Genomic DNA, 27,389 nt, shown 5'->3' with positions numbered 1-27,389 from the left:
TGCTCAAGGACAATGGCTGTAATTCCAAACCCCCAAGTGTGACTTATAGCAAAGAACTAGAAATAGTTTTGAGTGTGAGACTTCTGCAGACATGGAAGAGTGCTAGTTTGGTCTGACCTTGCCCTCCACTCCACACCCTTACTCTTTTGTCCGAGCTGGACTTGAGCCAGGTTACATATCCTTTATGTCCTCCATCTGTAAAGGAGCTAGAGCCTCAGTCTGGGTCAATATATTAGATGATAATACTTAAAGTTGTGGAAAAGTCTGTTGTGAAGTAAAAAAAAAAAGATACGTCCATGTAATGATCATATCGTTAATACTTGTTCTAATTTAATTGGGTCATTGGTATTACTTGTAAAACCAATAAGTTTCTTTTTGGTAAGAATTTGCATAATTTGCTTCCAGATGAACATAAGCTTACATCATTTATATTAAAACACCTTAATAAACCTGCCATATGTTTGTTTCAAACTGTCAACATGCATTGATAACTGCAAACAGGGAATTAATTAATAAAAGTCATCTCTTCTCCTTTCAGCTCCATCACTGTCCAAGCCCTGGCCCAGTGTGGGACTCCAGAGTGCTACAGCGCAATCCTTCAGATCCTGAGAACTGGAAATGTGAATCCACTTGTGGCAGACCTGGTCACATACACCCTGGGACTGTTGCCTTCTCCAACTCCACAAAGAATACGGGAAATTCTTAACATGGCCCAGTATCAGCCAAGTAGAGCTTCTTTTTATGGCTTGAGTCATTCTGTTACTAAGTAAGTAATGATAGCAAGCAATTGTACAAAATTACGGTGCTTTGAGTAAACCCTAATAGTGTTCACTTTTGAAGGATATTTTTATTTTAATGTATTTGCTCTTTAGGAATAAATTATAGACATTTCCCAATTTCCTCTTGTGTTTCTGGTGTATTTATCTATTTCTTTAGGTTCTACAATGAGAAGAAGATTGTGACAGAAGAAATAGCAGATGTTGCAGACTTCATGGTATCGCTGCTTGGCACTGATTGTTCTGGGGAAGATGAACTCACATACCTCACACTTCGGGTATTTTTATTTCCTTATTTCCTTATGCAGGCTATTATTATAATGCTAATATTATATTATATTGTATTATGTTATACTATATTATATTATCACATATATTACTCTACTTCTCTTAGTGGAGAGGAAGTTTTTATCATCTTTCTGTGTTTTCCTCTCTGCCAGGCTATTGGAAACATGGGTGCAGTAATGGAGAAAGCTAAACCCAGTGTGAAATCTTCTTTGAAGACATGTATCAGAAATGAAGCTGCATCACTTTCAGTTCAGAAAGCAGCCATCCAGGCGTTCAGGAAAATGACAATTACTGAAGAGGTAAATTGGTGCAAGAACCAGGATAAGCTGTTCTCAGTTCACCTTGACTGTTCACAGAAGTTACTGAATATGCAAAGCTATTCCCATTGTTTCAGTTCTGCTATCTCCCTTTTAGCTGGCTCCAGCTTTTCAGAACCCCTTCAGTAAGTTTCCATACACATAGCTGGGAAACCTCCTGACTTAGTGGGTGCTGTTCTTTTGAGATGCAGTTTCTTTGTATAGTTAGTCTCAGTTTAAATGGGAAGATCAAATCTATTCCTTTTAGTGTCTTAAGTGGAGTTCTGCTTGTTTAAAGGTGGTGTTAACTAATTAATTACCCCAGACTTAAATATATTTAACTAAGAAAAAAGTCATATCCCTGTTTTATACTGGTGTTTTGTTGTCATTGTTAACAGTACTGGGTAGATGTGTGTTTACAATGCAGTGACATTACAGCATCCCTTACAGAATAGATATCATTATACAGAGCATTTCTGCTCAGTATGGTGAGATAGTTTCAATATTGAAAAATTTCTTCTCTAAAAGATATGCTCCTGTTTCCAAACGAGGCTTATAAGGTCTGGGAGACTGGAAACACCTGAAACTCGTATCCTCAGATTCAGTTTAATACATTTAATTTTTTAAATTATTACTTAGTTTTAAACAATGTTTTTAATTTTCCTGTAGCAGTAGATTTTGAGCATCTTCTTTTCCTAAATTGAACTATCTTTTTTCCAAATTTTGACAATTTGTCTGCACATATGATTCCCAATGATCAAAAATAGAATTCTTAAGTAAAAGTGTAACTTGTATGTACAAGATAAAAACCAAAAGATTAAAAAAAAAAAAAAAGGCAAACAAAAAATATAAGGGGAAAAAAGAGGGGAGAAATAAATTTAAAATATGAGAAAATAAAGGATAAAAGAGACTATTTGCAAGACCATTTAGTGACAGGACAAGGGAGAATGGGTTCAAATTAAAAGAGAGTAGTTTTAGATTAGATATTAGAAATAAATTCTTTACTGTGGGGGTGGTGAGGCACTGGCTCAGAGAAGCTGTGGATGCCCCATCTCTGGAAGTGTCCAAGGCCAGGCTGCATCGGGCTTTGAGCAGCCTGGTCCCGTGAAAGGTGTCCCTGCCCATGGCAGAGGAGCTGGAACTAAATGGTTTTCAAAGGTCCCTTCCAATACAAATGATTCGGTGATCCTCTGACTCTCTGAAAATCACTTTTAATAAAGCCATACCTTCTATAATATTTTCTAGCAAAAGAAAGTTTAACAAAATAGTTTCAAAGAAACTGTGGTGGTAGGCTGTAGAAATAAAGTACAAAAATAGGTATGCAGTCACTAAAGACTTGGACTCAGTGATCCTTATGGGTCCCTTCCAATTAAGAATATTCTGTGATTATTTCACCCTATATATTCCCAAAAGGCTTTAGAAATATTATCCATGAGCCAGTTTATCGATTCAAATCTTTCTCTATTTGTGTAGGACCATTCAGCCCTTCTCAAAGCTTTCCAAGAACTGGATGCACCCACAGAAAAACGTCTGGCATCCTATCTCCTAGTGATGAAAAATCCCTCTCCAAGTGATCTTGCAAAGATTTTGAGACTACTCACAAAGGAGAATAGTGAGCAGGTGAAAAGCTTTGTTGCCTCACACATTGCCAACATCCTGGACTCTGAAGAACTGGGCATCGAAGAGTAAGTGAAATTTAGGTGTATATTGGTCTCATTGGAAGAAAAAGGTTTTTACCATAGTTGCAGTAGTAGTTCACTAGCAGTGGAATTTTTGACTGGTTTTTCTGTTTATTTGTACAAGCACATCAGCTGAGTAAATTGGCTTTGTCAGGACAGTGCCAGATTATAGTCTTTTCCTTAAGTCTTATGTTTACTGTTAAACATGTGCAGAGACCAATCCATTAGCAATCAGCACAGCTGTATGAATGTCTGCAAAGCCATAAAAAAATCCCTTAACTGAGACTAAATGAGTGTTTGGAATATATACTAATCATATTTTAATTGCTATCTTCTTCCCTAGTCTGAAAAGCCGAGTTGAAGAAGCTCTGAAAGGAAATCAGCTCCCAACAGCCAAAGATTTCAGAAAATTCTCACAAAATTATCAGATTTCAAAAAGAGTTTCTGTACCTGGAATTGACCCCATCTCTGCCAAAGTAGAAGGAAATATGATATTTGATTCAAACAGCTATGTTCCTAAGGAGACCATGCTGAAAACCACCCTGCATGCCTATGGATTTGACCCAAGTGATGTCTTTGAGGTACAACAATTATCAAAAACATTTGCTAGTATTCAGCTGCTTTCTTTCTCATTTCTGTTTTCTTATAACAACTTCCCGTGAATAATGTATTTTTTTAAAAGCCTTGAGAGAAGTCTAAAGATCATTGTGACTACAAGGGGACTTTGATTTGGTCTCAATGGGCTTTAGAGCAAGCCATTCATTATGTGATGTCACTTGCCACTGACTGGATGGACGACCCTGTTGAAGTTATTAAAGGGCTCAGGGTAAAATGAACCCATCCATAACAAATTGACTTTGTGCTAATGAATCATTACTGGCACACTGAAGTACTCATAGTAGATTTTAAGTGAGATACAACCTATGCATAGGTTTTTGTTGAACCTCACCATACAAATAAAATTAATTATGAGACATAGTCTTCCATATCTTCTGCTAACAGTCATGGGCTTCCAGGATACATTTTAAATGCATTTTTTGCTCCCCAGAAAGTCTCTTTGCTGTAAAGTTCCAAAGAAAAGGAGACAACTGTCTCAGTTATGGATTGTCCTTTCTGTTCATTTCAGCTTGGCTTGGATGGAAAGGGATTTGAACCAACACTGGAAGCATTGTTTGGAGAGAATGGATTTTTCCCAGACACTGCAACCAAGGCCTTGTACTGGGTTGATGGCAAAGTGCCAGAGAAGGTTTCCAAGGCACTTTTTGACTATTTTGGTTACTCACAGGATGGCAAGCAGGATCAGGTACAGCTTGAAAACATTCTCTGTGCAGCACAGCATTCTTATTTTTACACAGTAATTACAAAACTTAGTGCTTTACTCTATATGTTCCTTCTCCTCTATGGTGAGATAAACAGAAATCCTTAATGTTATTTAACAATGTGTTTTTTTAATTGTATTTGGAGGGATCTTTGTATGAAGAGAAATCTATAAGTGTATGTGCAGAGTAGCTGACATTCACAAAGTCCCTGTTCTAGATAAATGACCTCACATGCTTCTTATAAATGTTGTATTGCTTTCTGACTGAATTTTCAGGATATTGTGAAAGGAATAATACTCAACCTTGAAAAACTGATAAAAGAATTGGGCAGCAAAGAAGCTCCGGAAGGAAGAGCATATCTAAGGATCCTGGGAGAAGAGCTTGGGTACATGAAACTCAATGATTTTAAACTGCTGGGAAGCTTGATTTTAAAGAGTGTTAAAACTCTTCAGACTGTTCCTGAAATGGTACGTTTCTGATGCAGCAATGTGCATTATCGACTTTTTTTTTCCAAACAGATTTTTTTAAGATTTAGATTGTATTATGTAAAAATATTTCATAACAGCATGAAAATAAAATTATTTAAAATAAAATATCCAGACTTATGTTGAAGGACTGAGAAATCTATGAAGACTCCTCAATAACCAAGTGGAGTCCTCCTAGAGGACTGGTGAGGGGAAGGAAAAAGGGAAAGTTCAGCTCGTATTATTGAGATATCTACTGGAACAATTCCCAAAAACTTTGGTACTGGCTATTAAGTTACATGACGAAATTTTTAATTATGTAAATATGTTTTAATATTAAAAATGTCACCCTTGTCATGTTAAAAAAAAAAAAAAAGATGTAGTACATTTTAGGAATATTTGGTAATATCCTTCTTTCACTGAAGTAAAATAATCTTTTGCCATTGACTTTGGGGAAACCAGAATTCAATTCGCCTTTTTATGTGAAAATAATCTTTTGCCATTGACTTTGGGGAAACCAGAATATTACATGGTACCTAAACCAATTCGCCTTTTTATGTGTATGTTAAGGTAGATAACGTGTGTGTCAAGGCTGGTAAAAAATCTGGTATTCATTTAAAGTTCAGATTTTGCTGACAGTCTTTAGTATATTTTTTGAAGCAGTGAATCTGTGGAAATTAGATTCTTACTCCATATGAAATTAACTTTTGGATTATAGAGTTGCAGTCATTCCCTGATCAGTTTGAAAAGTACAAAATGTGCATATTCCAAGGTGTGGGTTTGTTAGTGTTCATTTCTTTGTTTGATTCCCAGATTGCACAAGCCATCTCAAAAGGTGTTGACAGGGATCTATTTATCCACTACATATTCATGGACAATGAGTTTGAGCTTCCAACTGGAGCAGGTTTGCAACTGAAGTTTGCCTTGTCTGGGATAACAACACCTGGGGCAAGAGTAGCTGCAAAGCTTCATCAAAAAAGCGTAAGTCCCAATAGTTGTCTGTAATTTTTCTCCTCCCAATAATCTACATTTTAGTTTATGGATTAAATTGTAACACTAGAAACATTTTAAAGATTGCAAAATGTTCTCAATATTAAAAAACCCTAACTCATTAGAGGTCTTTGGTTAATTTGTGGATGACATTTAAATTAGATTAAGAGGTAATGCATATAATAAATTACAAATGAGACATAATAACATTTATGAATTACAAGTATTTCAACCACTTTCAAAAAGAAAACTTTTTGATCTTTTCTTTCTCTCCCCCTGCATTCAAAATACAACAGTACAAAAGCTACAGTATGTGAATTTGCTGTTCAAGCCTAAAAGTTAACAAAACATTTTGTTGTGGCAAATTGAAAGAGAAAAAATTTGATTAGCGGTTAAAAGAAATGTCGAAAATTGAGTCAAGTAAAATATTTTTTCACCTGAGAGGAAACATCTTAAAATTGTAACAAGGAAAAGGCATGCAACACAAAATTAATTATACAAATTAAAAGAAAATAAATTTTTCTATTCCTTTTTACAGTTCTAATAACTACCTTGCTCTAACCTAGTCAATGTTTTGTAAGAATTTCTTGTTAGTTTGAGTTAATCTAAACGTTTTAATTTTCTACCACATACAAGATCTAAATAAAAATAAGAAATAAATACTCACATTTAGTACTTGCTGCCCTTCAGTTGGCTTTGAAATATTTTCCAGAATTTTGCATTCTGTCCCTTCTTTCTTAATGGCCAAAGCAAAAGTTTGACAGTAAGCCAGTGTATGTTTAGAGAAATTCAAATCTTGAATTGATTTATTTTTTGTAAAACAGTTTGCTCATTGTCTTTGAAAACTGCTATTTTATTTCTTACAATGGAGAACTTGCTCTTGTCTTCAGATTTAAAAATACATGCAAGTAGCTCTATGTACAAAATCTTTCTGAAGCATGAGTATTAACAGGAGTGGTATGGGGTTTTTTGTATAACCAGCAAGAAGTGTATCAGGGAAATAAATACCCCATTTTGTTTTTATTAAATAGATGCAAGCAGATCTCATTGCTAAACCTTCAGTAGCAGTTGAGTTTGTGACACACCTGGGAATAAACATGCCTGAATTTGCTGGAAGTGGTGTGGAGATGAATTCTAATATATTCCATGAATCTGGAATAGAAGCACATGTTAGTGTAAAAGCTGGACAATTGAAATTCAGCATTCCTGCTCCGAAGAGTCCAGTAAAACTCCTCAGTATCAGGTAATGAGAACTGAAATGAACTACTTACATTAATTTTAGAGAGAGCAAATGGCTCACTACGCTAAATTATAATTACCACTAATAATACCTACATCATTTAAAGCCAGATGCTATATCAGTTAGCCCCTACATTAATAAGCGATTTTTATTTAGAAGTAACTGTGTTAATAGGACATCTGAGCACTTGTCCTGGGAATAAATTACTGACTTTTCTGTTCCAGCAATACGCTGCATTTGGTGTCTCCAGCCAAAACTGAAGAGATTCCAACTCTGATAGAGAACCAAGAAACCTCAACTTCTTGTAAGCCTTTCATTCCTGGTCTAAATTTCTGCACCAAAGTATTGTACCCTAATTCCACTGACGCAGAGACAGTTCCATACTTTCCCTTGACTGAAGAATCCAGGTAAGTCATGTCAGCTTAAACTATGTTTATTTTGTGCTAACTACCTTCCCGCTTATTCTCCAGTAATCTCTCACATGAAGCTTACCTTTAAAAATCTTTCAAAGCTTACTGGCAGCAGCAGCTCAGAAAAAGAGCTGTTGAGAACTCTTTCTATGTATGATATGATTTGTATGTATGATTTCTTCTGTTTGTAGTCATGGACAAAAACGTTACTCATAAGACATTTGTTTACTCCTGTAGATTTGAAGTTGAATTAGTGTCCACAGGCGAAGTAAAGGAATACTCTGCAAGTGCAAACTATGAACTGCAGAGAGAGGGAAATGACCAGATAGACACATTAAAGTTTGCTGTCCAGGCAGAAGGTAAGAGTCAAAAAAAAAAACCCTGTGTGGTTTTTCTCAGTTTTGAACTGTCATTTTACAGAAAAGACATTTTTGTTAATGATCTTAATAGTATTCTTAACCATGTAAGATAGAATACCATTTTCACACCCAAGCAGGCCCACAATTTAACTACATTTCCTTTCATGTAATCCCAGTGCAAGATTTTCATGATGAGAGGCCGATTTTGTATTTTGCATGATTTTAATAAAAGTGTGATGTTGGTGAATGGAAGAAAGGAAGAGGAGGTGTTCAGGGGGTCTATATAAGCAAGAGAAAAATATGTTCTTATGAAATATGGAGTGAAAGCATACAAAAAATCTGTGGGGTCATTTAAATAACAAAAGTATTGATGAGTTGGTGGGTCAGCCCATGGTGTGTTTAGAAGATGAGAAGAAGAAAGATGACCTAGTTGCTAATCAGGCTCATTAAAAGTTGTGTTAGATCTTTAGTGGGATATAATTGTCAGCTGATTCTTTTTTGTTCTTCTTTTAAGAAAAGTCCAAACAGATTCCACAGTTGTGAATAACCAAAGTACATTATATTTTCTAGGTGTAAACCAGCATGAGGCAACACTGACCTTCAGGTACAACAGAGGAAAAAAGATTTTGACCAGTGATGTCCAGATTCCAGATGTTGGTGTTGACTTTGGTACAAACTTCAGAATTACTGATGAATCCATTTCTGGGAAGAAAGCATACACCTTTGTCTTAGATGTCAACAACAATAAGATTACAGAAGTAACTCTTACTGGCCAGATAAGGTAAATCAGGAAAACATTTAGAATTTAAAAGTTACCTTTGAAAAGGTTTCACTGGGTGTAAAAATGTATTAAAATTTTATCTCATTTTGGAGAAATTTCTTAAATACAGAGACAGATAAACTTGCCATTGAAACCCCATTATAAAAAACTTCGAAGTATTTTATTTGTAATAGTAATCAAATGCATACATATAACACACTGATTGATCTTTCCTACTATACGTATAGATATAATTTCAATTACAAGTTCCTTGAGGTAGTTCTTGCATGTTTGCACACACATGAGTACAAGAATGCATTGTACTACTGTTATTGCAGGTGTGATAATGCAAGGATATAAACAAGGCAAGGTTTGTTCAGAGAGGTATTATCTTTTACTGGATATGCTTGGCTCTAAAAAAAGTTATTACATCTCCCCATGAAGAAATCTAATGGCACTCAGTAAGAAACAAAACCAAAAATAACTGAGAGCTTCCTGTAAAAATTCCCACGCTTCTCGATGAGAATATTTCCGGGAACATCTACAGGGGAGCTAACAAAAATGTTCAGCCTGCCAGGGTTTCTAAAATTGTCTGCCTCACAAGCCCATGGTGAAATGGGCTGATCACATTCTTTAATAAACCTCAATCTTCCATGGAATTCTGTGATCTTGATGGTGCCCCAGGGAGTCTTTGTCTTTGCTGTTCATGTAGAATTGCCTCTGATATCAGTGGGAGCTTTGGACAGATGTCAGAGACCTCAATTCCCTTTCATTTGCACTAACATAACATTAAAAGTTTGCTCGAGTCAACAAAGTTAGAGATATAAAATAAATGCGAATAAAGGAAAATTAAGCCCACTGGCATAATATATTTTGCCAAGTGTTGTGTTTCTATGTGATTCATGGCCACAGTCTGTATCCTGAGTAGAGAATTCAGCTTGAGTAAGGCATTTAGAATTTGGTTCAGTTACAACTTTACCAGGACAGGTACATATTTTCATCCTTTTCACTCCTTTGAAATTAACACAGACTCATTACTGTGTGTATCTGCACAGTAGCATTATAATAGTCTACTACAGGTTTTTCAAAGTAACTAGCAGAAGCTGAAAATATTAATTGAATTAGAACAATGTTTACAAATTTGATTCAATCTAATTTTTTTATAACATCTATTATGCCTGTGCTATAGATTTAAATGCTGAAAATGCTCCTGAAAAAATACAATTAAATATTTTTATTTACATATATTTTTGCTTTCACAGATATGCTGGTGTGGAAGAGGCAATGTTAAGAGGCACCATTTCTTTTCCTCGCCTGGAAACCGAACTTAGAAGTGAAGCATTGGTTAATTATTCACCAAACAAAGGATATCTTCAAATAAGCTCAGCTGCAACAATTCATGGAAACTCAATTTCAAAAAGACTTCTTCTCAGATATGGTAGGGGCAAAAACATGATCCACATACACAACCTGTAAATTTAAGCATCTTTTTACATTAGTTCATAGTATTTCTCAAAAAAAGAATGGTACTAATTTTACCCTTTTCTTTTTAAAATTTTTAGATGCTGAGAAAGTTGAGCTAGAGTGGAATTCAGGTATCAGTGCTGCTGTGAAAAGACTGTCTTCTGCCTTCCCAGTTGACTTTTCAGACTACCCAAAAACTCTAGAGAAGCATACCAATGAACTTCTGGATCGGAAAGTGGCTCATACAGACATGACACTGCGACATATCGTGTCACAATTTATTGTGGTATGGTTTTCAACCTGCAGTAGATATTACAGCTTCAGTACATAGCCCTGAGGAATTCTTGCCTCCCCCATGAAAGCTAAAATAAGAACTACTTGTAAAACCACTCATCATGTTGAATAAGCTATGTATTTCCAGCTTTGATAGAATGAGTCACTTTAGTAGGTAGCTCTACCCCAGTATTTGGGTAGTTCAAATAACTTTCAAATACCTTCGTTGGGAAATCCTAAAACTTTTTATTTACTTTGAAAAACTTTTCTCCTCATTGCAGGCAACCAACACCTGGCTGCAAAAGACATCAAAAGATGTCCCTTATGCCCAGACTCTGCAAGACAAACTAAGTGCACTGCAGGAACTGAACATTCAGAAACTCAACCTGCCTGTTGTCACCATTCCTGAAGAACTTTTCCTGAAAAGGTAGGGAATGAAATTAGGATAGTGAAACAGGAAACTGAAAACAGATATTTGTTCACATTTTAGTGTTACTTTATTGTGCTTTGGTTTTATAAAACAGCATGGAACTGCTGTAAACGTTAGCATAAATTTGGAATCATAACAAAGAACTTTATGGTCAGAGAAATGAAAGGAGGAATTGGTGCACATATTTGATACAGATTTGACTTCATGTAGTATATGAATAGATCCCAAAGTGTTGTATTATATTATAAGGCATACTGAATAAAAATACAGCATTCAACAGTCTTTAAGCCACAGAAATACTGAAGCCAAGTTTCTCATAGATTTGTATCCTACATCCCTACTGACACTTCAGCCATAACCCTCATAGCTCTGCATTTTCCTATGCAGTCCTGTTGGACAGTTCTTCCATTCCCCTAGACATACTGGTTAACCTCCAGCAGTAGAGCAACCTGGCCTCCTCCCATGCCTGATGTGCTCAGAGGGAAGTTGCACACATACAGACTGGATGTTTGCACTCGTTTGGTCCCATCTCTTCTACCTAATAGAGTTTCACAGGACTTGTATGAATGTCATTACCCGTCTGTTAAATTTCGTAGAAATGAAATGCTGAAATAAATGCAGAGGACAACAGAGGCTAGTGTAAGATTGGATTGCAAAAACAAATGGAGAAGTCTTCACTTTTGTATCTCTTAGATCTGTTTTTCCATGTATTGTCTTTCATTGTGCTAATATGATATGGTGTGTTAATGATACACATCTCTATTGCTGCCATTGTGCCCCTGAGCTAAGTGTAAGCAAGGAAAAAACTGTTTTCTCACAGGTTGTTGTCATCTGTGCTAATAATAATAAGAATAATAATAATGACAATAATAATGACAATAATAATTACAATAATAATAATAATAATAATAGGGTTTTTTACTGCTCTTTTATGTAGCTTTTTAAAGGAACAAATTTCCTTTTGTAAATTTGTAATTTTTTTGTAAAGGAACAAATATCAAAAGCTTTTGCTTAATTTTCATCTTAGGATGTAGCTCTAAGTGTAAAAATTAAAGATTTTGCAATATGAAAGACCAGTTAGGAAAACAAGAAAAGTATCTTTGCCAGCTTATTGTTCATTCAGAAATTAAGGCCAAGTTTCCTTCTGTGTTGCCTTTTCCTAATTATGTTTTTTCAGCCAACGATCCATTTTCCAGTCCTGGTTCCTGGTCACATGCTTAGATTTTTATTTCCTTTTATTCAGAATAAAAAAAAAAAAAAAGGCTGAATATTTCGATGAACCTTTTGAAATGCTTGTAATGGGAAAGGTAGATAAATTCTTAACACTAATATGATTTCATGCATTTCTCTAAGAATACATCACTTTTTTAAAAAACATAATTGCATTTTTCTGGTACTCAGCATCCCACAAGTGTGCCAGTGATTCTGGAGGATTTTTTTTTTATTTTACCTACAAGTCCCTTTGTTTATGAAATAAGAGGAAAAAAACATTGAAACAATTCCCTGGTACCAAAAATACTTTTGATAAATTCTGATGAATGAGTGCTTGAAAATGTTGACTTTAATGTTTGATCATTACATTTCTCTCTAAAACTAAAGTCAGGATATTGATATAAGCATGTAAGTAAGCTCAGTATCTTGGGCAGAGGAGGAAATCATGAAAACATATGCTTTATGAACTTAGTTCTAACAGAGTTATCTTTATTTTCCAGTGAAGGCCGGGTCAGATACAACTTCAATAAAAACAGTTTTGTAATTGATATTCCACTGCCATTTGCGGGAAAATCATCTGATGAGATATGGATGCCGAAGACTGTTAAAACACCTCCTCTGGTAGTGGAGTCCATGGGAATAAGTGTGCCATCTCAGGAGTACAGAATCCCAACATTTACTCTTCCAAAATCCTACCCTTTCCATGTGCCTTTGCTGGGCAAGTTAGAGGTCTCTGCTAATGTGTACAGCAACTATTACAACTGGACAGCCGCGTACACCGTGACTAACAGCACCACAGAGAGAGCAACCAGCGTTAAAGCTACCTATAACACAAACGCTGATTCAGTTCTTGAACTGCTTTCCTACAGTGTGAAAGGTAAGAGTGTTTGCTATACTGCAATATTTGCAAACCTACTTTAATTATTTTGTATCCCTTATATCAGGTACAGTCATTTGCCTGCTCTTATTTAAAGACAGGTGTTGCACAATCTCGAATCACTTTCCCTTCGATCTTGAAGATGTTAGGTGTGTCTGTTTATTCAGACACTGAAGCTGAAGTCAGTTTAATTCAGTTAAGACTTTTACAGTCCATATTTTCCTGGGTGTTCCTTACAGAAGAAAATGTCCTTCAAAACTGAAGGCATTGTACAAACACTTGTGCAGCTGGTAAATCAACTGTTTTCAAAATCAGGTGTGTAAGTGTATGTGCAGGTATGCCCACAATTTATTTCTCAGTCTATTAATATGTGTATATATGTATATAAAATTGTCTTATCTTTTTTTGTCCATATATTGCCATAATATGATATTTTTAAGTTAGTTCCCCTAAAATTGCACTTTGGGTTCTTAAACAGCAAACAGACAACCTGACTTCATTTTCTTCTAAACTCCTCACGATAACTGAGGCACTATAAAGAAAACACTAAAATCTAGGAATGTTAGATATGGGCTATTCTTGAGTCCATCTCTTAATTTGAGTTTAAATAATTACATAATTTTATGTCATTTCATGTTATTATATTTAGCAGTGTAGTGTAGAAACTTAATTTATTTGTAGTTCAAAACTTTAGCTTCAAATATCAAAATAGTAGCCATTTTACTGAAATATTCAGTATTTACCAAAGCACTTAGGCCTTTAAAACAAAATGTCATAACAGTAATTGCGATTCAAGCGGTAGCATAGAAGTTCAGTGGTATCAGACAAGTTCTCAAATATGAAAAGGTATAGACACACTTACCTTTTGTCTCTTTTTTCCTATTTAAGGTTCTGGAGAAGCATCATATAACAGAAACGGATTCATCTGTGCTTACGAAAATCACCTGAAGCACAGAGTCTTAACATCAGTTTTTAAGCTGTCCGGCAGAAAGAATTATGAACCTATTCCAGTTGCAAACTACACCTTATCACTTACAGCATCAAGTACTCTGGGTCCTCGGCTTTCATTTTCCAGTGACATTGTTTCTGAAAAGATAAATAACCTGAATACCAATAATGTCAATATGGAAGGGCAGCTGGAAGTGGCTTCAGTGTTTGCAAGAAGCATTTACACTCTGTCCACCACATACAATGAAAAGAGACGGGTTTTAGAAGGAAAATCAGATCTGAAGTTGGATTCTTCTTACCTTCAGGCTACCAATCAGATATCTGGCAGATACAGTGATGGTTCGTTTTCCATTACTTCAGTTTCTGATGTGCAAAATGGGCTACTAAAGAACACAGCTTCACTGAAGTGTGAAAACAGCCAGCTGAAAATGTCATCTGAAACCAATGGGAGGTATCAACATACTGCAGCTGTCAATAAGCTTGAAATAATTTTGTCAAAGAAGATGGCAGCACTTCGATCCGAATGCCAAGCCACTTACAAGCAAATCCAGTATTTTGCCGTGTTTGCAGGTTCTCTCAATTCCCAGGACCTTGTTTTCAACACTGATATCTCCCTGACTGATCAGAAGAATCGAGCTGCACATAAGTCATCACTCAATGTCAATCGGTATGGTCTAGCCAGCACTGCAACCACCAACATGCAGTTTAGTCCCTTGGCAATGCAGAGTGAAATGAATGCCAAGCTCGACACTGCTGGAGGCTCCATGTCACTGTCCTCTTCTGGGCGCTATGGGAAAAACAATGCAAAATTCAATGTAGGTGGAAGAGTGAGCCTAACAGAAATAACGCTGGGAAGTGAATATCAGAGTACGGTTCTGGGTATGGACAACAAACATGTTTTAAATTTCAGAGTTAATAGAGAAGGACTCAAGTTTTCAAATAATTTGCAGGGATCATTCAAGGAGATTAAGTTGGAGTATACAAATGATTTGAATATTCCAGGCTTATCCTTAACATTTGTTTCAAAATTAGACAACAGCTTCGGCTTTGACAAGTTCCACAAACATGTTTTTGACCTTCAACTGGAGCCTAGCTCACTAACAGCTAAACTGAGCAATAATCTTAAATACATTAAAACAGAAGTGTCCAATAAAGCAGAACTCCTTCTCGAGCCTCTGAATATGAACTTGGGTGGCAATGTCCGAGGAGTCCATGAAGCAGATGAAATAAGGCACACCTACACCCTTACATGTGCTGGTGTAACTGCAGACTTGAAAACAGACACCGTGGCAAACATTCAAGGCGCAGCAGTGAGTCACAGAGTTCATCTGGATGTGGCAGGACTTTCTTCCTCAGTTACCATGAACACAAACTGTGATTCCAAACCTCTCCGTTTCAGCAATGCTGTGCGTTCCACTATGGCCCCATTCGTCATCACGGCTGATGTACACACCAATGCTAATGGAAAGCTGGTTGCTGTGGGTGAACACACAGGAGACTTGTACAGCAAATTGCTGTTTAAAGCAGAGCCTCTTGCTTTTACTTTCTCCCATGATTACAGAGGCTCTACCAGCCATAGCTTGAAGTCTAGAGGAAGGTACACTACGCTGCTTGACAACAAAGTCAATATGCTTTTTACTCCATCAGAGCAGTCAAGTGCTTGGAAACTGAAAAGTCAGATAAACAATAATGTATATTCACAAGATTTCAGTGCTTACAATAATGGAGAAAAGATTGGTGTAGAACTTAATGGAAGAGCTTTAGCAGATCTCTCTGTGATGGACACATCAGTCATACTACCATTAACATCTGAAGAAGTTAATTTAATTGATCTGTTGGGTCTCAGGAACAGCATATCGGAGCCTCAAGAATTCAGCATCTCTGGCTTTTTGAAGTATGACAAAAATAAAGATATGCATGTTATTAGCCTGCCCTTCTTGGAAAATTTGCCAGTTTACTTTGAAAAACTCAGAGGCACCATTCTCTCCACACTGCAGGCCATACAAAGATATCTGAAGAGCATAGATGTAGAACAACACATGAAAAAATACAAGGCAACTTTGAACAAACTGCCACAGGACATTAACGATTACATGGACAAATTAGATATCACAGGCAAAATTAGCAGCATGAAAAATAATTTTGTTGCTTTCACAAAGGCCTACAGAATAACATCTGATGATCTCCAAATTATTCTAGAAAAAGCCATGGACAATCTTCAAGAAATACTGTCTCTGCTGCAGATCTATCTGATAGAAGTTGAGCAATACATCAAAGACTGTTATGAGCAGTATGACATTAAAGGTCTTCTTGCACAGCTTCTTGATCAAATAGTTGAAACAATGACAGCTCTAGATAACAAATATCAGGTAAGAACAACTGTAATCAACATCATTGAAAAATTGCGGGTTTTTTTCCAACAATATGATCTTAACAAAATCAGAAGCAGCACTTTGGCTTGGATTAAAAATGTTGATGATGAGTACGAGATTACAGCAAAAATACAGGAAAACCTAGAATTACTCAAGAATCAGATTCAGAATATTGATCTCAGAAGCGTTGCAGAAAATTTGAAACAACAGATTAAAGCATTTGATGCTAAAGAATGTTTAGAAAAATTAAAGCGATCTTTGCCAATCAAAAAAATTAATGAAATTCTTGAACAAATCAAAGACTTCATTCTAAATTGGATAGAGGAATATGAATTATCTGAGAAGATCAGCGCTTTCCGTGGTCATGTGCACAAATTGATTATAAAATATGAAATTGATAAGCAGATATATTTTTTAATTGACAGAATAATAGAACTGCTTAAAACATACAGAATAAAAGAAACTCTCCAGAAACTGACCATCTACCTGCAAAATGCTGATGTGAAGTCATGCTTTGATAAAGTTGTTGCTTTTGTTGATGATGCTGTCAAGAAAGTGCAAACCTTTGATTATGAAAAGATGATAAAGCAAGTCAACAAGTTCCTTGACATGGTTATTAAAAAGCTCAAGGCTTTTGATTATGACCAATTTGTAGATGACACAAATAACAAAATTCGAGAAGTGACTCAGAAAATAAATGAAGAACTCAGAAATCTAGAACTTCCACAGAAAGCAGAAGCACTGAAACAGTATATAAAAGATTTTAGATCTGTGATTTCAAAATACATGGAACAACTAAAGGACACAAAGCTTGCTGCAGTAATTAACTGGCTCAGGGAGCTCATAGACTCAACAACATTTGGTAATCTCAAAGCCAAGGTAAATGAACATCTGGAAGACCTGCGAGAGAGGATTTCTGAAATGGATATTTCTCAGGAATTCCAGTGGTGTCTTCAGAAGATAAGCCAATTCTACAATTCTGTTGTCATATACATCTCTGACCAATGGAACACAGCTTCCAAAAAAATCACTGCGTTGGCTGAAGAGTATGATCTAAAAAATTGGGCTGAACATGTAAAACAGTTTGTTGAAACTGGATTTAAAGTCCCTGAAATCAGGGCAGTTATAGTCACTATACCTGCCTTTGAGGTTAGTCTCCGAAGTCTTCGGGAAGCAACATTTCGAACACCAGAATTCATTGTCCCACTGACTGATCTCCATATCCCCTCCTATGAGATCAATATTAAGAGACTAAAGGACTTGAAAATCCCAATGAAATTTACTACCCCAGAATTTAAAATTCTAAATGCCTTTCAAATTCCTTCCTTCACAATTGACTTGATTGAAGTTAAGCTTCTGATTGTGAGAACAATAGACAAAATCATGTCTGCAGAATTTCAGTTCCCTTCTATTGATGTCTATTTGAAAGATCTGAAGATGAAAGATATGCCCTTTTCTGACATTTCTTTCCCAGAAATACAAATGCCTCAATTTCAAATACCAGAATTATTGATTCCAAAGCTAAATCTAAATGAGCTCCAGATTCCTAACATGAAGATACCAGAGTTCCAGCTCCCACGTATCCCACATACTGTGGCTGTCCCTACATTTGGCAAGTTGTCTGGTGCTTTCAGAGTCACCTCTCCATTCTTCACACTGTCTACACAAGCTGAGATTCGTAATACCACAACATCTGCAAACAGTCCAGAATTTGTTACCTCCATTTCAGCTCAAACAACATCCAAATTAGACTTCCTAGTTTTTAGTATTATTGCAGATTCACGTCTGCTGGCCCCTGACATGAAGCAGCTGAATCTTAAGAATGCCATGAAAGTCAACCATAGGTTCCTTAAAGTTGATCATACCAATGAAGTGTTATTTTTAGGGACTTCGGTAGAAGGTGAAGCTGAAACTAGAGCAAACTTAAATACAAAGAAAAATTCAGTAGAGCTACAGAATAACTTGATGGTCAAGCTGCAAAGAAAAATTTGGATGCAGAGTGGAATGGCATATTCTCACAGACTGAATATTCCACAAGCTGGTTTCTCCAGCCAGGCTGATCTAATCAATAACATGACAACAGAGGTAGAAGCAGGATACATATCATTTACCTCTGCTGGTAGAGGAAACTGGAAATGGGTTTCACCCAATTTCTCCGATGAAGGCACTCATGATTCACATGCCACTTTCAAGATTGAGGGCCCCAGTATTACATTTTCTGCCAGCAACAGAATAAATGATAAGTACCTGAAAGTCAACCAAGCTATAAAATATGAATGTCATTCCTTAATGTCTGCAGCGCTTCAGATTCAGTCTGAAATGGAGTCACAGCGTGTGGGACGTAGCCTTCTGAATGTGCAAGGCACAGGAGAGCTTCTAGGAATGAAAGTAGAATTAACAGGCTCTCACAATGCTCGGCTCCATGGACGGATTACTGGAACTGTAAATAATGAACTTTCCTTCTTGGCAAACCCTTCTGAAATTCGTCTTTCAACAAACAATGATGGAAATGTGAAAATCAGCTTCCCAATGAAACTAACTGGCAAAATTGACTTCCTGAATAACTATGGGTTTGCCCTCAGTTCTTCTGTTCAGCAGGTCAACTGGCAAGCTACTGGCAGATTCAATCAATACAGATATTCCCATAATATGTCTGCTGGCAGTAATGAGGACAGAATTGAAGCTCATATCGAAATGAATGGAGATGCCAACCTGGACTTCCTAAACATTCCTCTAAGCATTCCTCAGATTCAGATTCCTTACACTGGAATCAAAACTCCTCAGCTGAAAGATTATTCACTGTGGGAACAGGTAGGCCTGAAGGAATTATTGAAGACAACAAGACAATCCTTTGATTTAAATTTGAATGCTCAGTATGAGAAAAACAAAGACATGCATGCAATCCCACTTCCTTTAGCAAAAGTGCATGAAGTACTTAATAAGAACATCCTTTTATTCAACAAGCATTTTGAAAAAGGGAGAAATGCAGCTTTAGATTTTCTTACAAAGTCATATAATGAAGCCAAAACAAAACTGGACAAATATAAAATACAAACATCACTGAACAAAATACCACGGACCCTCACAATTCCAGGATACACCATTCCGGTTGTGAATATGGAAGTTTCTCCTTTCACTGCTGAGATGCCAGCCTTTGGTTTCACACTTCCAAAAGAAATAAGCACAAGAGGATTCACAGTCCCAATAATTGGCTTTTCAGTTCCATCTTACACACTAGTCGTACCTTCTTTTGAGCTTCCAGTACTTCATATCCCCCAGGATCTACGCACTCTAAAGCTTCCTAGATTCAGAATCAATAGCTCAGCAAACAACATCTTAGTTCCAGCCATGGGCAACATTACTTATGACTTCTCATTTAAATCCAGCGTAATCACTTTAACAGCAAATGCTGGGCTGTTCAATCAGTCAGATATTGTTGGACATCTCAGTGTCTCATCCTCTTCTGTCATTGAGGCTCTGCAATTTAAGCTGGATGGTTCAACAAGTTTGACAAGAAAAAGGGGGTTGAAGCTGGCCACAGCACTGTCCCTGAGTAATAACAAATATCTAGGAGGAAACCATGATAGCACTATCACTCTCTTAAAGAGGATCATGGAAGTTTCTGTGGCAACAAATATAGAAGTTGACACACCAGTTTTAAAAATGAATTTCAGCCAAGAACTTTCTGGAAATACAAAATCTAAACCCACTCTTTCCTCAGGGATAAAATTAATATATGATTTTAATACTCCCAAATATGGTACCAGTGCTAAGGGAGAAATTGCTCACAAATTTGCTTTGGAGAGTCTTACATATTACATATCAGTAGAATCTTCTACAACTGGGGATATTGATGGAGTATTTTATACTGGAAATGCATTTTCCGGGAGTTTAGACCATGAGGCAAATGCCTATTTAAATGCTAATGGAGCTCGGTCATCCCTCAGATTCGAGGCCCACTCTAAAGCAGATGGGCTCTGGATGATTGAAATCAAAGAATTACTTGCAGTTGAAGCATCTGCCCGTCGTATTTATGCAGTCTGGGAGCACAATGGGAAGAATTTTGCACAATGTACATCTCGTTTCACAACAACGGGGACTCAGAGATGCAAAGCAACCTTAGAGCTGGCTCCTTGGGATGTATCAGCAGATCTTCAGATTCAAGCCATTCAGCCAAATCCCTACCTGGGCATGGCATCAGTTAATGAGGCTGTTGTAGTGAAAATCAGTCCTGCAAACCAGAAAGCTGGCTGGAAGGGTGAAGGCCAAATTCACTCACTATCTCTCAGTCATGATGTGCAGTTATCAAATGAAAACTCAGAGGCAAAGTTTATTATTTCTGGATCTTTGGAAGGATACATGGACTTCCTCAAAGTCATCAAGTGTCCCATTTCTGAGAAGAGCTTGTGGGATATTTTGAAGCTGGACGTCACTACCAGTGCTGACAGGAAACAGTACTTGAACGGCTCGGTGTCCCTCGTGTACACCAAGAGTGAGGATGGTTACTTTTTCCCCATACCTGTGAATAAGCTGACCGATGGCTTCACTGTCACTATTCCTGGGTTACAGCTAGAGGCTCCAAGCCCTGTCCTCAGCACTCCAGAGTTCAGCCTTCCTTTCACCACTCTCCAGGTCCCAGCATACACCGTTGACTTGCGCAACATAAAAATTCCACAGACACTAAGCACAATGCCATTTGATGTCCATTTACCCACTCTGCCAAAGTTAAGATTCCCCAAAGTGGATGTAGGAGCAAATTATATTACATTAGAAGAATATAAAATGCCATTTTTTGAGGTGACAATACCTGAATACCAAATAACTATGTCTCAATTCACTTTACCAAAGAGTGTTTCATTTGGCAGTTTCGCGGTAGATCTAGATGAAGTAGCTAATAAAATTGCAGATTTTGAAATGCCTACAATTACCATTCCTGAACAGAAAATTGAGATCCCCCCTCTGAAAATATCCTTGCCTGCTGGAATTTACATCCCATCATTTGGTGCCTTGACTGGATCTTTCAAAGTTGTTTCCCCTTTGTACAACGTCACCTGGAGAACAGACTTCACAAATAAGAAGGATTCTTTTGAGCATTCCATTGACTCTACCTGCAGCTCAACATTGCAATTCCTGGAATATGACCTGAATGGTAAGACATTAAAATTCTATATGGCATGATTTTGAGGGAAAAAAATATTGTAGACTAGGCTTTTTCAGATCTTTTTTCCCCAGGGCTTTGCATATGAAGGTGTTTCTGTCTGTTTAGCATTGGTGTTAGATGACACTTCTTTTATCAGCAGTGGCATTTTTTCATAAATTACTATCAGAGTCTCAATCAATCACCTTGGAGGCTAATGACTATATATATATATATGTTTGTGTGTGTCATATCCATGTTGAGATATAATGGGAATTTTAAAATGCTCCAGTCAAACAAATGTTTTCATGTCTTTTTATTTGGGACATTATTGGCATTCAGTTTCTTGAAGCATAATTTGACATATCAGTGAAATACCCCACAACTGGCCATCTAACATACAATTGGATATGTCTTATGTATTTTTTGTTGGTAATATACACACTTGAAATCTTTTTCACAGTTGTTTCAAACTACGAATATAAAGAAGGCGTGTTTGTTGTGAAGACAACTGGCAGCTTTTCACATCGTGACTTGAGTGCAAACTACCAGGAAAACCTAACTATTTCAGGATTTAGGTAAAGATTTGTTCTAATAATGTAATTTATAATACACATAATTGCAAATGATGTGTTGTTGCTTTGATCTCTAATGCCCCAGGGTGCTTTGCAGTAATTAATAAGAACCTGTATGTATATCAACTTTGCCATTATTGGCTGTGTCCTTTTCCCCCTCAAGGTAATTTGAAAACTGTTCCCTGTCAGGTTTTCTAGAACAGCTTTTCTCACCAGCCCCCTGTCAGAAAACCTGAGACATAACACAGTATTTTATAATCAGAGCAGTTCTAGATCTAACCATCAACATAGTTGGGTTTCTTCCCAGTGTATCCCTCTGTCACCACAAGCCAGTACAGAGTAATTTTTATTCACAAGTGCCCACACCAGGGGTTAGACTTGGCTCTCTTACTGCCTGTTTTAATCTGCAAGTGTAGTGTTGATACAGCCAAGGGACAGAATCAGTGAAAGCAAATACAAATGCAGATAAACAGTAGTGCCTATACTTGTGTTGGTGGAAAAATTGCAGTCAGTTTGTAGAAATTTGATCTGTAGAAAGCTGACAATGGTTCAGCTACAGGTTTTTTTTACCTGCTCTAATGTAATGAAAATTCACAACAGAGCTCAATATAGTTTTATCTAAAACAGGAAAATTACAGTAACATGAAGTTTGAATGTGTCAGGCTAAATTCTAAGAAATGTGGACAATAAACCTGACATTTTATTTTCATCATAAAGGCATTGTTTACTTATATTTATATATATATATATATATATGAAATTATAGGTGGTACTATGTTCAGACATACAGACTTGTGCTTTCTGCATTGCTTCATAGCTGTGTATTTACTGTGGTTGCAGAGCCATGGAGGACACTTTATCACTAGACATCATCAGCCCAACTTTCACAGATGTTCATGTGCGTTACCAAGAGAATGAAAGGAAATCATCTGGCTCAATATCCTCACCCTCAGCCGGGACCCTTGCTTATGTCATGGAAGGGAATGATGAAACTTTCCTTGCCAGAGTGTACTACCAAAGTCAGGTAAGCTTAATATGAGCAATAAAAAGCAAAAATGTTTGGTGTGGTTAGAGGAGAAGTTCCATTTTAAATTTTGTGTGTGTTAATGTTGAGATATAAATTAACCACCAAATAAAAACTATATTATTAGTAGTTAAAGGTTTTATTTCCTACACTGGCCTTTCCAGTGCTAAAAATATCTGTGTAAAGAGGTGTTTTCAATCCCTTCACAGAGTTATTTTTTTCTGCCTCCTGTGGTCAAGAAGGCACATCCCCTGAAAGTGAAGAATATACAAAGTCAGTTTTAGATAGGCTACCCATCAGATTTAATAGATAGCCATCAGGCTACTTAGAATTACTACATAAGTGATCATTATAGGAGTAAGGTGACTAGAAGAGGTCAGACCATCTGTGAAGTGTCTTTTTTAATTTGTTAATATGTTACAATACATGCTTTTATTATTGGCATACTACAATAATCTCCAAATTAAAATCTTACCTTCCAAAATTATATACTATTTTAGGGATCAGAAGCAACTCATAATTCACTATTTATTATTTATTATAAATGGAAAAATTATACATGTAAATATAGTCTTATTTGAGGATTTATTAACTACTCTGAATAACTGCCTAAATTGTCTCATTTATTTAAATGATTGCACAATTAAATCCTCTAATATTTTCACATGAAAAAGATGCTTTTTGAATTCACTTTAATTGATTTCAGGAATGAGTAGAAGGCTCATTTTCCCAAGTAATTCACCTGCCTTATGAGACATGATAGTCATTTAATACAAAGGAAGGAAAAATCTTGTTTGCAATCAGATATTAAAGATCAGACTAAGTTATGTTCTAGTCTTGCACTTTGAAGAAGCTTCAAGTAGCTTGGTACAAGATAATTTCTTCCAAAATAACCTTTCAAAATGAGAGCAAACGACAGCATACAGACAGTGGACAAAAAATTGGAGAGTGCTTGTCTTAATAAATTATAAAATTAAAGATGCAATAATGAGAATGTTAAAATTCGCTCATAAATGATACTGGAGTTTTCTTACCCTGTTTTGTATTTTCAGTCTGCTCCCCAGAATGATATTGATATACTAAAAGGTGAGATATCCCTCAAAGAACCTGACCAAATGCAAATTAAATTCAACTGGAATGAGGATGCTGCCAAAGACTTGCTGTTGGGTCTGAAAGAAAGAGTGCCTAAAATGACAAATGCAGTCTATAGGTATGTTAATCGGTACCATAAGGAGCATATGGGACTGGAAATTAGTGCTGCCACCTTAAAGATGAAGAATATAATGCAGAATAATGCTGAAAAAGCGTACACTTTTGCTGCAAATCAAATAGATGAAATAGATGCTCAGCTTCGCACAGCCGCCAACGAGGCCTCTGACAAATATCAGGAGCTGAAGTTCAAAGCTAAACGGCTTTATCGAAGAGCAGCAGATCAGGCTGAACAGTTTGACTATCAAAGAATAAAAGCAGAACTTTTGAATGTTTTAATTGACATAATAAAAGAGTACCACCAGAAAATAAAACACATAATTGACTCCGCCACTGAATTCCTGAAAACCACAAAATTTCAGGTCCCTGGGTTGTCTGAAAAGTACAGTGGTGCAGAAATATACCTCATGACTACAGAGAAGGTAGCAAAAACTGCTGATGTATGCCTTTCAAAACTTCAGGAGTACTTTGATGCCTTGATTGCAGCTATCAATGAGCTGGAAGTCAGACTTCCTGCTTCTGAAACAATTCTTAGAGGCCGTAATGTACTTGATCAAATTAAAGAAATGCTGAAAGATTTGCAGAACAAAATCAGGCAGACATTTGCTACTCTTCAGGAAGCTGACTTTGCCGGAAGGCTGAAGCAACTGAAACAAACTGTGCAACAAGTTTTTCAGAAGGTAGAAGAAATGGTTAGAAGCTTGCAAACCAAAACTTTTGAAGACATCAAAGTCGAAGCACAACAGCTGTACAAAGATGCAATAGCTTCAGACTTTGCCCAGAAGCTGAGATCCTTGACAAAAGATGTTAAAAAATACATTTCTCAGTTCAAAGACTTCAGCCAGAAGACATTCCGGGACCTTTCAAAAAAGCTGCATCAGCTGCTCCTCTACGTAAAGTCATTGCGGGAGGAATATTTTGACCCAACTGCACTTGGATTGTCAGTGAAATATTATGAGGTGGAAGACAAAGTACTGGCATGGCTGAAGAATATCATAGATCTTCTCGTAGATTGGCACAACCAGTATGTTGGAGATCTTGCTGGCATCGCCACACGCCTGACAGACCAAGTAAGAGAATTGGCAGAAATCTACAGTCAGGAATATTATGACCTTATAACTGATATTGAAGGAAAAGGAAAAGAGAAGATCGTGGAACTCTCATCTGCTGCTCAGGAAAAAATCCGATATTGGTCTGCAGCTGCTAAGAGGAAAATCGATGAACATAACAAGCAACTCAAAGAAAAGCTCCGGGAGATCTCTGGGCAGCTTAGCCAGTCCCAAGAAAAGCTAATCAGTGAAGCCAAGAGGTTAATTGATGTAACTATAGAAAATTACTCTGCTTTCCTGCAATATCTCTCAGAGCTTCTTCGCTGGCTTGAGCAAATAACAGCTGAGAGCATAAAGCCGTATGTAGCTGTTCGTCAAGGAGAGCTCAGAATACAGGTGCCCATGTGACTGGCAGTCCATTTACCAAATGCCCCAAAAAAGCAGACAGGCACTCAGGAATAAAGTGGAAATGACACACATACTGATTCAGCAAGGCATTGGGAAAGGCTCCAAGAAATGGAAAGAAATGCAACACTTCACCAATGAACAACTTGACACTGAGCAAAAGAGTCCTCAGGAGATTATAGAAAATATTCAGCAGCACATGAACACCTGAATGGGCATGTAGAAGAGAAGTAACATGTTTCTACCAAAATGTATTTAAATATAACAGCAATCAGTATACTGGAGCTTCAGGTATATATGTTTGAATCTGAATTTGTAAATGAAAACTTGATAATCTACAATAGGTTGTTTTAATAAGCTTAATAAGCCAATAAATGAGTTCTTTATTACATTTTTGTGTCATTCATTACAACTACTTTTACTTGGAGCGTAAGACTTAATCCAACAATTTTCAAGGTCAATGGGAAGTTTTTTCTGTAATTTCACAATATGTTGGATCAAGTTAATAATGTGCAATGCATATTGTAAATAGTCACAAAAGCTATGGAATACACAGAATAAACAGGTTTTAAGATAAAGGTCACATTCATAAGCCAGTTGAAGGAAGACTTCGAAACACATTTAATTCCCAACATAGAGATACCTTCATAGATAAGTAAAGAGTATAAAAACATGAATTTAAAAAATTATAAATTCTGAAAATGGCATAAAAAATTGAAAATTAACATAGAAATATGAACATATGTAGAAATCTGACTCCTGGAAAATTGCAGATAATAATACAAAGGTTTTTTAAATAAGAATTAGTTTATGCCTGTGTCAGTTTTCAGACAACTATACCAAGAATTTTATATGAGTTTTCTTTCTACTGGCTAATTTATATTTCAGAAATACAGGGTTTTCTCACCTGTTTCCCCATGATATTTCTGTTTTCACTTTAAATTGTCTATGTTTTACTTACTATGAGTTTAGTCAAGTGTCAAAGTTTCATGGACATTACTGTGTATGTGACAGTCAAAAAGTTTTCCCCTCTTAGGCAGAAGCCTAGACCATTTAAATTAATTTTCAGTTTAAAAAATTAATTTAAGATGTTGAAGAAGTCCCTCACAAAATAAGACTGTTTTTAAGTGGAAAATATGTTGAGCTGCAGTGGTGTACTATATAGACATTCCTAGAGAAATGCATGCTCGGGCTGAAATAATGTTGCCTCTTTGAGAATAAACTTTTTGACAAACAACACTAGAAAGTTTGTGCACATGTCTGTTTTGATACAATCAGTTCACTCTGTAATATGGTTCTTGCTTGTTCGTTAATGGGAAAACAGAAAATCTGTTTTCATTCCATGGTGTGATGGAGTACATACATGAAGCAATGGAGCACACAGACTTTGATATCCCTATTGATAGATAATATTATTACTTGAGTAACTTCACCAGTAATTATTTTTATCAGATAATGATTCTTATCAGATACTTATCAGATTCTTATCTTTAATCCAGAAATCAGAATCTCACAAGCATGTTATTATACACACACCTATCTAGCTGTCAGCAAGTGATGGTTTCTTAGAAAGTAAGGTAAATCCATTTCTCTTCAGAACTTTCAAATATCACAATTACAGCAAACATTCTCAGAATAAGAGGCAGAATAGTCCCCTGTGAACTATAAAATAGGTTTTGATTCTGAATAGAACTAATCTGTATATGTTGCCCTGCCCAGGGGAACCAAAGGTATAAAAATCCCTGTTTACATGTTCTACTGAGCATCCCAGTAAAAAAGATGTTGGCTGCAGAGCCCTTTCACCTTCATTCACAAGGAAACCGAAGGCTATGG

At 36.5% G+C, this 27,389-nt stretch overlaps 1 protein-coding gene across 1 annotated transcript in view; it reads left to right on the top strand.

Moving 5' to 3' along the window:
* The window catches only part of APOB (apolipoprotein B), a 36,052-nt gene extending 9,300 nt beyond the window's left edge, over window positions 1-26,752 (top strand). The window contains 21 exon segments of the mRNA XM_041480872.1: window positions 539-766; window positions 937-1,054; window positions 1,217-1,363; window positions 2,834-3,045; window positions 3,383-3,620; window positions 4,166-4,342; window positions 4,634-4,825; window positions 5,636-5,803; window positions 6,844-7,055; window positions 7,277-7,459; window positions 7,700-7,821; window positions 8,392-8,602; window positions 9,844-10,019; window positions 10,144-10,331; window positions 10,600-10,745; window positions 12,461-12,837; window positions 13,726-21,306; window positions 21,758-21,872; window positions 22,710-22,893; window positions 23,946-25,556; window positions 25,558-26,752. Coding sequence (XP_041336806.1) covers window positions 539-766; window positions 937-1,054; window positions 1,217-1,363; window positions 2,834-3,045; window positions 3,383-3,620; window positions 4,166-4,342; window positions 4,634-4,825; window positions 5,636-5,803; window positions 6,844-7,055; window positions 7,277-7,459; window positions 7,700-7,821; window positions 8,392-8,602; window positions 9,844-10,019; window positions 10,144-10,331; window positions 10,600-10,745; window positions 12,461-12,837; window positions 13,726-21,306; window positions 21,758-21,872; window positions 22,710-22,893; window positions 23,946-25,556; window positions 25,558-25,767 — 12,796 coding nt within the window. The 3' untranslated portion in view covers window positions 25,768-26,752.
* Window positions 26,753-27,389: the final 637 nt, after the last annotated feature.

Source organism: Pyrgilauda ruficollis, unplaced genomic scaffold, assembly GCF_017590135.1.
Source record: "Pyrgilauda ruficollis isolate IOZ18807 unplaced genomic scaffold, ASM1759013v1 scaffold54, whole genome shotgun sequence".
NCBI classification, from domain to species: domain Eukaryota; kingdom Metazoa; phylum Chordata; class Aves; order Passeriformes; family Passeridae; genus Pyrgilauda; species Pyrgilauda ruficollis.
The sequence above is the reverse complement of the archived record's forward strand: the minus strand, read 5'-3'. Positions and strand labels throughout refer to the sequence as shown.